This window comes from Gobius niger, assembly GCF_951799975.1.
Source record: "Gobius niger genome assembly, chromosome: 11".
Taxonomy (NCBI): domain Eukaryota; kingdom Metazoa; phylum Chordata; class Actinopteri; order Gobiiformes; family Gobiidae; genus Gobius; species Gobius niger.
The window spans coordinates 1,119,579-1,132,040 of record NC_136862.1 but is presented as its reverse complement, the minus strand read 5'-3'; the positions used below and the strand labels follow the sequence as shown (position 1 = coordinate 1,132,040).

The 12,462-nt window shown below is 33.4% G+C and overlaps 1 protein-coding gene across 1 annotated transcript in view; it reads right to left on the bottom strand.

The window, feature by feature from the left end:
- Window positions 1-12,462, bottom strand: part of emsy (EMSY transcriptional repressor, BRCA2 interacting) — a 58,623-nt gene that overhangs the window by 10,104 nt on the left and 36,057 nt on the right. Inside the window, 3 exon segments of the mRNA XM_079567039.1 lie at window positions 2,626-2,865; window positions 2,867-3,280; window positions 7,103-7,533. Of these exon segments, the coding sequence (XP_079423165.1) occupies window positions 2,626-2,865; window positions 2,867-3,280; window positions 7,103-7,533 (1,085 nt within the window).

Below are 12,462 nucleotides of genomic sequence, written 5' to 3'. Positions count from 1 at the left end.
TGTTGGAGAGGGTTATGAGCTTTAACTATGGATACACTCAGAGAAAAAACAAACCAAGTGTGTTAAAATTGGATGATAATAGCAAAGATCTTGGGCTCAATGCTATTCAGTCTTGGTGTCTTTTACGAAATACCCCATTAATGTTTGGAGATTTGATTAGTCGAAATGATGACTGTTGGAACCTGCTGCTACTTCTCATACAAATTGTGAATATTGTATTTGCACCGAGTGTAACCCATGGTATGACTTGCTATTTAAAAAATCTGATTATAGATCATCACAGACTCTTTAAAGATCTCTTTCCAGAGCGAAATCTGATTCCAAAGCACCACCTAATGATCCATTATCCTCGTTGCATCAGAAAAATTGGGCCACTCATTCACATGTGGTGTATGAGGTTTGAAGGAAAACACAACTTTTTTAAAAAGTCTGTAAAGAACTTTAAAAACATCACCAAAACACTCGCAAAGAAACATCAGAACCAGTTGGCTTTTCATTTTGAGAACTTTTATTTCAAACGATTTGAATTTGGCTCTATACATGAAATCTCTGTTTGTGATTTGGAGGGCAGTGAAGCTCTTGTTGAAACTTTCTATGAGTCTGGTCTTGTTTCCACAACTTCTTGGGTCAAAAACTATGGGACTGAGTATCAGGTTGGGATGTACGTATGCACTGGGGTCCACAATGAGATGCCGTTATTCAACAGGATTGTCAATGTAATTATTTCGAATGACAATGCATACCTTCTCACATGTAAAGTCTCAACATTGCATTTTGATGACCATGTAAATGCGTTTGCAATCGAGGAAAACTGTTATTGTTTCACATTGGTTTGCATTGACGATCTTATTTACTACAGACCATATGACCGCCAGTTTGCATATGACTCTGAGCTAATGTACATTGTGCCTTACAGTGTTGTAACCCAAAGTTAAACATTTTGGAGGGGGTCCTTGCAGAGCTCCAAAAAAGTTTAAAAATAAAATAAAAGTTTTTTAAGTTTATTACATTGTATGTATTATTTTTGTAGGTTCCATGGCTACATGAGTGGAGTGGAATCATGGGTAAATTAGGTTCAAATTATTACACCAGCAAGTGTACAATATTCTGCATTTGAATGTTAAATGGTAGTGTTAATTATTGTAACAATGACACTAGTGTAGAATCTTGCAACACTGACTAGTGCTAAAATTATGACACCTTACACCAGTGTTAAGTTTTATCAACACTTAAGAGTGTTTGCCGGTGTTAATTTCTAACACTTATAGTGTAACCATATTTAACACTTTTGAAAGTGTTAAATTAACACTGAAAAAAGTGGACGCATATAGACACTTTTTCAGTGTTAAAATTAACACTCTCGGTGTTAATTTAACACTGGCATTTTTGCTGTGTAGCTGTGAAGCGAGAGCACTAACCGCTGCGCTACCGTGCCGTATAAAATCAGCTACGAAACCTTGCTCCGCAGATTTACACACAGATCCTCCTGTGTGTAAATCTGCGCATGCGTAATAAACTTCACATGTTGACTAGACAAACTTCTCTTAAGCTTTATTAAGCAAGAAAATCCACAACAGAGGAGCCTCTGTGACCACGCGTGTCTCCTGTGGATCAGAGTCACGTCCGAATAATCAGAATCTCTGACCACACACGTGTCTCTGACCACATGTCATTTATCATAAATAATCAATTTATTATCAAATAACTGAAATGAAATAAATTAAGACTTTAGTTTTACCATATTACATTTTGTTACAAATACTTTAAAGAGGGGGTGTTCTGCTTTCTTCAGTCCCATAGCACCAGTCTATATCACACTACAATGATGACAAACCTTCTGTTGGTCTGTAAATGCAGTAAATTAGAATAACTGCCTTGTATAAAATGTCTCTCTCAAAATGGCTGTAGTGAATGTCTTGAAATAGGCCTCTGTCTCTTTAAGAACCTCTGAGCCTTTAGACACGCCCCCTCCACACGCTGTCTGTGGCATCAGTGGGGAGGGGGTTCTGCTGAGGAGCAGTGGTTGGTTACTCGGCTCAGAGGCGTCTCCAGGAGGTGGGGGCGTTCCTAGGAGGACTCAGGCAAACCTATCCCTAAAATGGCCGCCATCCGCCCAAAAAAAAAAGTGCCAAAAATTCAACAAAAATGTGACAAAAATGTGAAAAACAAATGACAAAAATGTGACAAAAACCTATCCCTAAAATGGCCGCCATCAGCCAAAAATTCAACAAAAATGTGACAAAAATGTGACAAAAATTCAAAAAAATGTGACAAAAATGTGACAAAAATTCAACAAAAATTGACAAAAATTCAACAAAAATATGACAAAAATGCGACAAAGATTCAACAAAAATTCAAAATAAATTGACAAAAAAATGACAAAAACCTATCCCTAAAATGGCCGCCATCAGAGTTTTTACAGATTACTCAGAAATACGTGAATGTGCCAAGGCAACACTTCAGCCATGTTTTTAATGAGGGAGTGACTGAATAACAGGATGGAAAGCTGGAAAAAGTCCATTTTGCAGAATACCCCCCCTTTAAACACCTGGCTGGGCGGGGTCTCGTTAATGAACCTTCAATACCTGGCTGGGCGGGGTCTTACCTGGCTGGGCGGGGTCTTACCTGGCTGGGCGGGGTCTTGTCGGCGCTGACCGGGTGATGAGCCTGCAGGGGGGGCGGGTGCGACAGGTCGGAGCGTGGCGGCCTGTGGAGCGAGGAGGTGGGGGCGTGCTGGAGCCTGGGGAGCTGCGGGGTCAGTTTGGCGCCCGCCTGCGTCGGGACCCCGAGGGCGGAGGGGGAGGGGGCGAGAGCGACGGGGGTGAGGGTGGAGGGGCTGTGGGAGGAGCTGGGCGTCTGGGGGGGGGGAGGACAGTTTGGGCAGTTTCTTGGCGAGCGGTGGCGTGGAGGCCGTGAGCTGTGGTTTGCTGTGCAGCTGCGGGGGAGGGGCCGGGGTGGGTTTAGGGGGCGGGGCCGGGGTGGGTTTAGGGGGCGGGGCCTGGGTGGGTTTAGGGGGAGGGGCCTGGGCGGGTTTAGGGGGCAGGGCCTGGGTGGGTTTAGGGGGCAGGGCCTGGGCGGGTTTAGGGGGCAGGGCCTGGGCGGGTTTAGGGGGAGGGGCCTGGGTGGGTTTAGGGGCCGGGGCCAGGGCGGGTTTAGGGGCCGGGGTGGGTTTAGGCGGGTCGGAGGTCTCGGTGGAGCGGTAGAAGAGGCCGGTCTGAGGGTCCAGAGTGTCGCCCTCCGCCTCGCTGACCTCCAGGACGCTCTTACCGCCGTCCGACACCTGCGACACAGCGGCCACAAAACAAACACATTTGAAGAGACATAAATATGAGGAAAACAGGGATTAGAATTGTATTAAACCACTTCCAAGAGGGCCTTTGGAGCTGGTTTAGTTTAATAATCTTTAGTGTTTTTGGGTTCAAAGCTCAATAAATCATCAAAAACATCAATATGTGTGTCTGTTTCTCTCGTCTTTAGCCGCTGCTGTCTAAAATGTTCCCAAATTTTCTAAATCTGCCATAATTTTCAAAATTAACCAAAAAAATTTAATTTTTAATGTAATGTAAAACATTTTCAAAACTTTTTCAAAATGTTCAAAAAATGTTTTCAATCATTTTTTTTCAAAATTTTCAATTTTTTATTTTTTTTCAATTTTTCTTTTTTTTTCTAAATTTTCTTTTTTTTTTCTTTCTAAATGTTCTAAAATATATTAAATTTTCAAAAATGTCTAAATTTTCATCACTTTTCCAAACTGTCTCCCACAAAGAAAATGACCATATTTGGATTACAGCAGCAAAATCTGCCATCATTTTCAAAATTAACCAAAAAAATGTAATTTCCAAAAAAATTCAAACATTTTCAAAACTTTTTCAAAATGTTCAAAAAAATCAAAAATACGTAAAATATTTTTTAAAATTCCCAAATTGTTCAAAATGTTCAAATGCATTTCTAAATGTTTTTGTTTAATTTTCGATCTTTTTTTCAAAATTTTAAATTTTTTCTTCAACATTTTCAATTTTCAATTTTTTTTTTAATTTCAATTTTTTTCCCTCTAAATCTTCATTTTTTTTATTTTTTTTTCTAAAATATTAAAATTTTTCAAAAAGTTCTAAATTTTCATCACTTTTCCAAACTGTCTCCCATTTTCAATTTTTTAATTTGTCAATTTATTTATTTTTTTCAAAATTTTCATATTTTTTTATTTATTTTTTTTTATTTTCAAAAATGTCTGAATTTTCATCACTTTTCCAAACTGTCTCCCACAAAGGCAATGACCAGAATGAACGCAACCTTTCGTGCTACACGTGGATACCAAACTTGTCAGTGTGAATGAATAAGCGTGGGAAAGACCAGGGAGCCACACAGACCTGCTCGAGGACATTTTCAAAACTTTTTCAAAATCCATCAAACTTTCACATTTTTTTTACAAACCATTCCAAAATGTTCCCATATTTTCTAAATTTGCCATAATTTTCAAAATTAACAAAAAAAAATCATTTCCAAAAAAATTCAAACATTTTCAAAACTTTTTTCCAAAAAAATCAAAATCAGAAATATATTATTTATTTTTTTAAATCCCCAAATTCCTCAAAATTTTAAAATGTATTTCTAAATTATTTTTTTTAATTTTCAATATTTTTTTCAAAATTTTCATTTTTTTTCCAACATTTTCAATTTTCAATTTTTTTTTTTTCAATTTCAATTTTTTTTTCTTCTAAATTTTCATTTTTTCCCCTACATTTTCTAAAATATTTAAAATTTTCAAAAATGTCTAAATTTTCATCACTTTTCCAAACTGTCTCTCACAAAGGAAATGACCAGAATGCTTTCGTGCTACACGTGGATACCAAACATGTCTTTGTGAATGAATAAGCGTGGGAAAGACCAGGGAGCGACACAGACCTGCTTGAGGACATTTTCAAAACTTTGTAAAAAAAATGTAAAAGTTTGAAGGATTTTGAAAAAACATTCCAAAATGTTAAAATTTGCGATCATTTTTAAAATGAACCAAAAAAATAATAATTTCCAACATTTTCAAAACTTTTTCAAAATGTTCAAAAATGTTCAACATTTTCCAAAAAAGTCTAAATCCAATATATATAAAATATTTGTAAAAAATTCCAAAAATTGTTCAAAATGTTCAAATGTATTTCTAATTTTTTTTTCTTTCAATATTTTTTTTCAAAATTTTCAATTATTATTATTTTTTTTTTCAATTTCAATTTTTTTTCTTCTAAATTTTTTCCCTAAATTTTCAAAAATATTCAAAATTTTCAAAAATATCTAAATTTTCATCACTTTTCCAAACTGTCTCCCACAAAGGAAAAGACCAGAATGAACACAGCCTTTCGTGCTACACGTGGACACCAAACCTGTGAGTATTTGTGACATGTTGGAGTCACTTCCTGGATAAATCTCAGAGAATAAACACGGTGAAGAGTTTGGGCTGTTCTTTACTCTGAAAGTTAAAACTGGACAAAGCCTCGACCTCTTCACCTGCAGAGTCTCAGTTTCATGATTCAGGTCTTTACTGATGTTTATTTATGTTGTTCCTCCCGTGGAAACTTTTGAAAATGCCGCAGATCAATCGCTCCTTTGTTGAGCCGGATCAGGTTTGACTGATACTGTATTTGTAAAACTCGACACGCAGGAATGGAATCGGTAATCCCCGACCAGGCCGAACACGTGACTCCATCACATTTAACAACTGTCTTTAGTTTGACTCAGTGACGAACAGTGACCACACTGCTCAAAGGAGTTCTTTACATTTTATTCAAATCGACAAACATTCATTTTAGTTTGTATTTGTTGTTGAAAATATCCAGATATTTGGCCTCAATTTTATTCCGATTTTTATCACTTTAGTTTTTAATCCGCACATTATTCTCATCAACACGATATTGACAGAAACGAACCTCGATAACGATGAAGCGATATCAGAAATCCTACAAAAGGGTAGAAACTACACTTTCTACTTTGTTTCCACATTTTTCTCTCTCCATATTTTGCCAATTGTCCAATTTTTTTCCAAACATAAAAAAAATAAAATTCTTTCTTATATTTTGACATTTTCCCCACAATATTTTCCCTAACTTCCTTCCCTTTTCTCCCAATTATTCCCCCCATTTTCCTAATTTTTGCGACATCATTATTACGGAGCCCTGGAAGTGACAGACAAAAAAAATTTGGGGGTGAAAAAAAAAAAAGTTTTAAGAAATATAAAAATGTATAAAAAAATAAATATTTTTTTTTACACCACACATTATCTCGGGGTAAAAAAAAGAAAGAAACATATGTAAATATTTTAATACAAAAAAAGTAAAAAAAAAAAATCATTTTTTTTTTTACACCACAAATTATCTTGGGGGAATGTAGTAATTATCTAGATTTTTTTTTTTTTTTTTTTTAAAGAAATGATTTTTTATATTTCTTCAACTTTTTCTTTTTTTTTTTTCAACCACCCAATTTTTTTTGTCGAATGTCACTTCTAGGGCTCCGTACTACTTGCCCAATTTTTTTTGACATTTTCCCCACAATGTTTTCCCTAACTTCCTTCCCTTTTCTCCCAATTATTCCCCCGATTTTCCTACTTTTTGCGACATTATTACGGAGCCCTGGAAGTGACAGACAAAAAAAATTTGGGGGTGAAAAAAAAAAAAAAGTTTTAAGAAATATAAAAATGTATAAAAATTAAATCTTTTTTTTTACACCACACATTATCTCGGGGTAAAAAAAGAAAGAAACATATGTATATATTTTAATAAAAAAAAAATATATATATATATTTTTTTTTTTACACCACAAATTATCTTGGGGGAATGTAGTAATTATCTGGATTTTTTTTTTTTTTTTTTTTTTTTTAAATAAATGTTTTTTTTATATTTCTTCAACAATTTTTTTTTTTTTTTCAACCACCCAATTTTTTTTGTCTGATGTCACTTCCAGGGCTCCGTACTACTTGCCCAATTTTTTTTTTCCCACTTTTTTTTTTTAAAGCCTTAGAAATGAAGTGTATTGAGAGGCTTTGGGGTCCGGCTCTGGTCCCAGCTCCCCCAGCTCTAATCATGTGGCAGAATTGGTCCCTTTTCGTGCGTTTTCTCACCGTTTGTCCGACCTGTCCCGCCGCGGTGACGCTCGTGGAGGCGGGGACGGGTTTGGTCGCCGTAGTAACCGGACTGGCCTTCACCGTCTTCCCCGCAGAGTCGTCTTCTCTCGCTTTACCTGCGGAGGAGAGCTCAGCAGCAGCGTCTCCCTCGGCCGTGGAGCTGATGGTGGAGCTGATGGTGGAGCTGATGGTGGAGCTGATTGTGGAGCTGATGGTGGAGCTGCTGGTGGAGCTGCTGGTGGAGCTGATGGTAGAGCCGCTGGTGGAGCTGATGGTGGAGCTGCTGGTGGAGCTGATGGAGGAGGAGGGAGCAGGTGTTCTGAGCGGCTCTGGGACGCTCCTCTTCTCCTGGGACAGCTGCAGGGGCACGGCCATCTGGCTCAGGTCGATGGTGTGCTGCCTCAGCTTGGACTCACCTTTGTCCTTCACTAACGACAAAACAACAGGAGGCAACAACAGGTCAGTGATCCGTGAAGATCTCTCCATAAACAGACTTCATCCTGTTCCTCTGCAGACCCTACGCTTCCACATTAGGAATCATTCCGTCTGAAGGAGCAAAAGCTTCAGAGATGCTCGATGTGAACTGTTCACCCACGGTTTCTTAACCTCTTACCACCCGCCTAAACCATTCTGTCCTCTTAGGTTATTATATAGGCCTGTGTAGCACCTCATTTGAAAGCTAAGACCCACAAAACTGATCTTTTTCCTCCCCACATTTTTGTTGAGTTTTTGTCACATTTTTGTTGAATTTTTGTCACTTTTTGATGAATTTTTGTCATATTTTTGATGAATTTTTGTCATATTTTTGTTGAATTTTTGTCACATTTTTGTTGAATTTTTGTCAGTTTTGTTGAATTTTTGTCACATTTTTGTTGAATTTTTGTTGAATTTTTGTCACTTTTTGGTTGAATTTTTGTCACATTTTTGTTGAATTTTTGTCACATTTTTGTTGAATTTTTGTCATATTTTTGTTGAATTTTTGTCAGTTTTGTTGAATTTTTGTCACATTTTTGTTGAATTTTTGTCACATTTTTGATAAATTTTTGTCACATTTTTGTTGAATTTTTGTCAGTTTTTGGTTGAGTTTTTGTCACATTTTTGTTGAATTTTTGTCACTTTTTTGTTGAATTTTTGTTGAATTTTTGTCACTTTTTGGTTGAATTTTTGTCACATTTTTGTTGAATTTTTGTCAGTTTTTGGTTGAATTTTTGTCACATTTTTGATAAATTTTTGTCACATTTTTGATGAATTTTTGTCACATTTTTGATAAATTTTTGTCACATTTTTGTTGAATTTTTGTCACATTTTTGTTGAATTTTTGTCACATTTTTGTTGAGTTTTTGTCACATTTTTGTTGAATTTTTGTCACTTTTTTGTTGAATTTTTGTTGAATTTTTGTCACTTTTTGGTTGAATTTTTGTCACATTTTTGTTGAATTTTTGTCAGTTTTTGGTTGAATTTTTGTCACATTTTTGATAAATTTTTGTTGAATTTTTGTCAGTTTTGTTGAATTTTTGTCAGTTTTTTGTTGAATTTTTGTCACATTTTTGTTGAATTTTTGTCACTTTTTTGTCACATTTTGGTTGAATTTTTGTCACATTTTTGTTGAGTTTTTGTCACATTTTTGTTGAATTTTTGTCACGTTTTTGTTGAATTTTTGTTGAATTTTTGTCACTTTTTGGTTGAATTTTTGTCACATTTTTGTTGAATTTTTGTCAGTTTTTGGTTGAATTTTTGTCACATTTTTGATAAATTTTTGTTGAATTTTTGTTGAATTTTTGTCAGTTTTGTTGAATTTTTGTCAGTTTTGTTGAATTTTTGTCACATTTTTGTTGAATTTTTGTCACAGTTTTGTTGAATTTTTGTCACATTTTTGTTGAATTTTTGTCACAGTTTTGTTGAATTTTTGTCAGTTTTGTTGAATTTTTGTCACATTTTTGTTGAATTTTTGTCACAGTTTTGTTGAATTTTTGTTGAATTTTTGTCAGTTTTTGGTTGAATTTTTGTCACATTTTTGTTGAATTTTTGTCACTTTTTTGTCACATTTTGGTTGAATTTTTGTCACATTTTGGTAGAATTTTTGTCAGTTTTTGGTTGAATTTTTGTCACATTTTTGATGAATTTTTGTCAGTTTTTGGTTGAATTTTTGTCACATTTTTGTTGAATTTTTGTCACAGTTTTGTTTAATTTTTGTCACTTTTTGGTTGAATTTTTGTCACATTTTGGTTGAATTTTTGTCACATTTTTGTTGAATTTTTGTCACATTTTTGTTGAATTTTTGTCACATTTTTGTCACATTTTTGTTGAATTTTTGTCAGTTTTGTTGAATTTTTGTCACATTTTTGATAAATTTTTGTCACATTTTTGATGAATTTTTGTCACATTTTTGATAAATTTTTGTCACATTTTTGTTGAATTTTTGTCACATTTTTGTTGAGTTTTTGTCACATTTTTGTTGAATTTTTGTCACTTTTTTGTTGAATTTTTGTTGAATTTTTGTCACTTTTTGGTTGAATTTTTGTCACATTTTTGTTGAATTTTTGTCAGTTTTTGGTTGAATTTTTGTCACATTTTTGATAAATTTTTGTTGAATTTTTGTTGAATTTTTGTCAGTTTTGTTGAATTTTTGTCAGTTTTTTGTTGAATTTTTGTCACATTTTTGTTGAATTTTTGTCACTTTTTTGTCACATTTTGGTTGAATTTTTGTCACATTTTGGTTGAATTTTTGTCAGTTTTGTTGAATTTTTGTCACATTTTTGTTGAATTTTTGTCACAGTTTTGTTGAATTTTTGTCACATTTTTGTTGAATTTTTGTCACAGTTTTGTTGAATTTTTGTCAGTTTTGTTGAATTTTTGTCACATTTTTGTTGAATTTTTGTCACAGTTTTGTTGAATTTTTGTTGAATTTTTGTCAGTTTTTGGTTGAATTTTTGTCACATTTTTGTTGAATTTTTGTCACTTTTTTGTCACATTTTGGTTGAATTTTTGTCACATTTTGGTAGAATTTTTGTCAGTTTTTGGTTGAATTTTTGTCACATTTTTGATGAATTTTTGTCAGTTTTTGGTTGAATTTTTGTCACATTTTTGTTGAATTTTTGTCACAGTTTTGTTTAATTTTTGTCACTTTTTGGTTGAATTTTTGTCACATTTTGGTTGAATTTTTGTCACATTTTTGTTGAATTTTTGTCACATTTTTGTTGAATTTTTGTCACATTTTTGTCACATTTTTGTTGAATTTTTGTCAGTTTTGTTGAATTTTTGTCACATTTTTGATAAATTTTTGTCACATTTTTGATGAATTTTTGTCAGTTTTTTGTTGAATTTTTGTCACATTTTTGTTGAATTTTTGTCAGTTTTGTTGAATTTTTGTCACATTTTTGTTGAATTTTTGTCACATTTTTGTTGAGTTTTTGTCACATTTCTGTTGAATTTTTGTCACTTTTTTGTTGAATTTTTGTTGAATTTTTGTCACTTTTTGGTTGAATTTTTGTCACATTTTTGTTGAATTTTTGTCAGTTTTTGGTTGAATTTTTGTCACATTTTTGATAAATTTTTGTTGAATTTTTGTTGAATTTTTGTCAGTTTTGTTGAATTTTTGTCAGTTTTTTGTTGAATTTTTGTCACATTTTTGTTGAATTTTTGTCAGTTTTGGTTGAATTTTTGTCACATTTTTGATAAATTTTTGTTGAATTTTTGTTGAATTTTTGTCAGTTTTGTTGAATTTTTGTCAGTTTTTTGTTGAATTTTTGTCACATTTTTGTTGAATTTTTGTCACTTTTTTGTCACATTTTGGTTGAATTTTTGTCACATTTTGGTTGAATTTTTGTCAGTTTTGTTGAATTTTTGTCACTTTTTTGTTGAATTTTTGTCACATTTTTGTTGAATTTTTGTCACATTTTTGTTGAATTTTTGTCACATTTTTGTTGAATTTTTGTCACATTTTTGTTGAATTTTTGTCACATTTTTGTTGAATTTTTGTCACATTTTTGTTGAATTTTTGTCAGTTTTGTTGAATTTTTGTCACATTTTTGTTGAATTTTTGTCACATTTTTGATAAATTTTTGTCACATTTTTGTTGAATTTTTGTCAGTTTTTGGTTGAGTTTTTGTCACATTTTTGTTGAATTTTTGTCACTTTTTGGTTGAATTTTTGTCACATTTTTGTTGAATTTTTGTCAGTTTTTGGTTGAATTTTTGTCACATTTTTGATAAATTTTTGTTGAATTTTTGTTGAATTTTTGTCAGTTTTTTGTTGAATTTTTGTCACATTTTTGTTGAATTTTTGTCACTTTTTTGTCACATTTTGGTTGAATTTTTGTCACATTTTGGTTGAATTTTTGTCAGTTTTGTTGAATTTTTGTCACATTTTTGTTGAATTTTTGTCACAGTTTTGTTGAATTTTTGTCACATTTTTGTTGAATTTTTGTCACAGTTTTGTTGAATTTTTGTCAGTTTTGTTGAATTTTTGTCACATTTTTGTTGAATTTTTGTCACAGTTTTGTTGAATTTTTGTTGAATTTTTGCCAGTTTTTGGTTGAATTTTTGTCACATTTTTGTTGAATTTTTGTCACTTTTTTGTCACATTTTGGTTGAATTTTTGTCACATTTTGGTTGAATTTTTGTCACTTTTTGGTTGAATTTTTGTCACATTTTTGATGAATTTTTGTCACATTTTGGTAGAATTTTTGTCAGTTTTTGGTTGAATTTTTGTCACATTTTTGATGAATTTTTGTCAGTTTTTGGTTGAATTTTTGTCACAGTTTTGTTTAATTTTTGTCACTTTTTGGTTGAATTTTTGTCACATTTTGGTTGAATTTTTGTCACATTTTTGTTGAATTTTTGTCACATTTTTGTCACATTTTTGTTCCATTTACATCCTTGTTTTCTTCTCATTTTGTCGCTGTTTTGGTGCTTTTTCCCCAAGAATCTTTTTGATTAGGGTAAAGCAAAACTGGAGAAAATGGGATCCGTTCAGGCGTTGTGTTTAACAGGTTAAACATTACATTAACACTGAGAAAATGCAAATAAGAATAAAGGCATAAACTCTGATCTGCATTTGTATCAGTGTCATATGAGCCTGAATATGTAGAGACTTGGAGACTTTTACGTACGAGTTTATTCACATTTCTGTCTGTGTAGTGTCTGTGTAGTGACTGTGTAATGACTGTGCAGTGTCTGTGTAATGACTGTGGGGTAAATGTGGGGTAAATGTGGGCTAAGTGAACCGGTTGCACAGGCTGAGTTTGCTGACTCTTGGATGGAGCCTTACCGGAGCCGCTGCTGGCTTTACTCAGGAGGAAACTGACTCCTGACACGGCGACACTCGATCCGTCTGAGAGGCCGACGTCACGCGGCTCT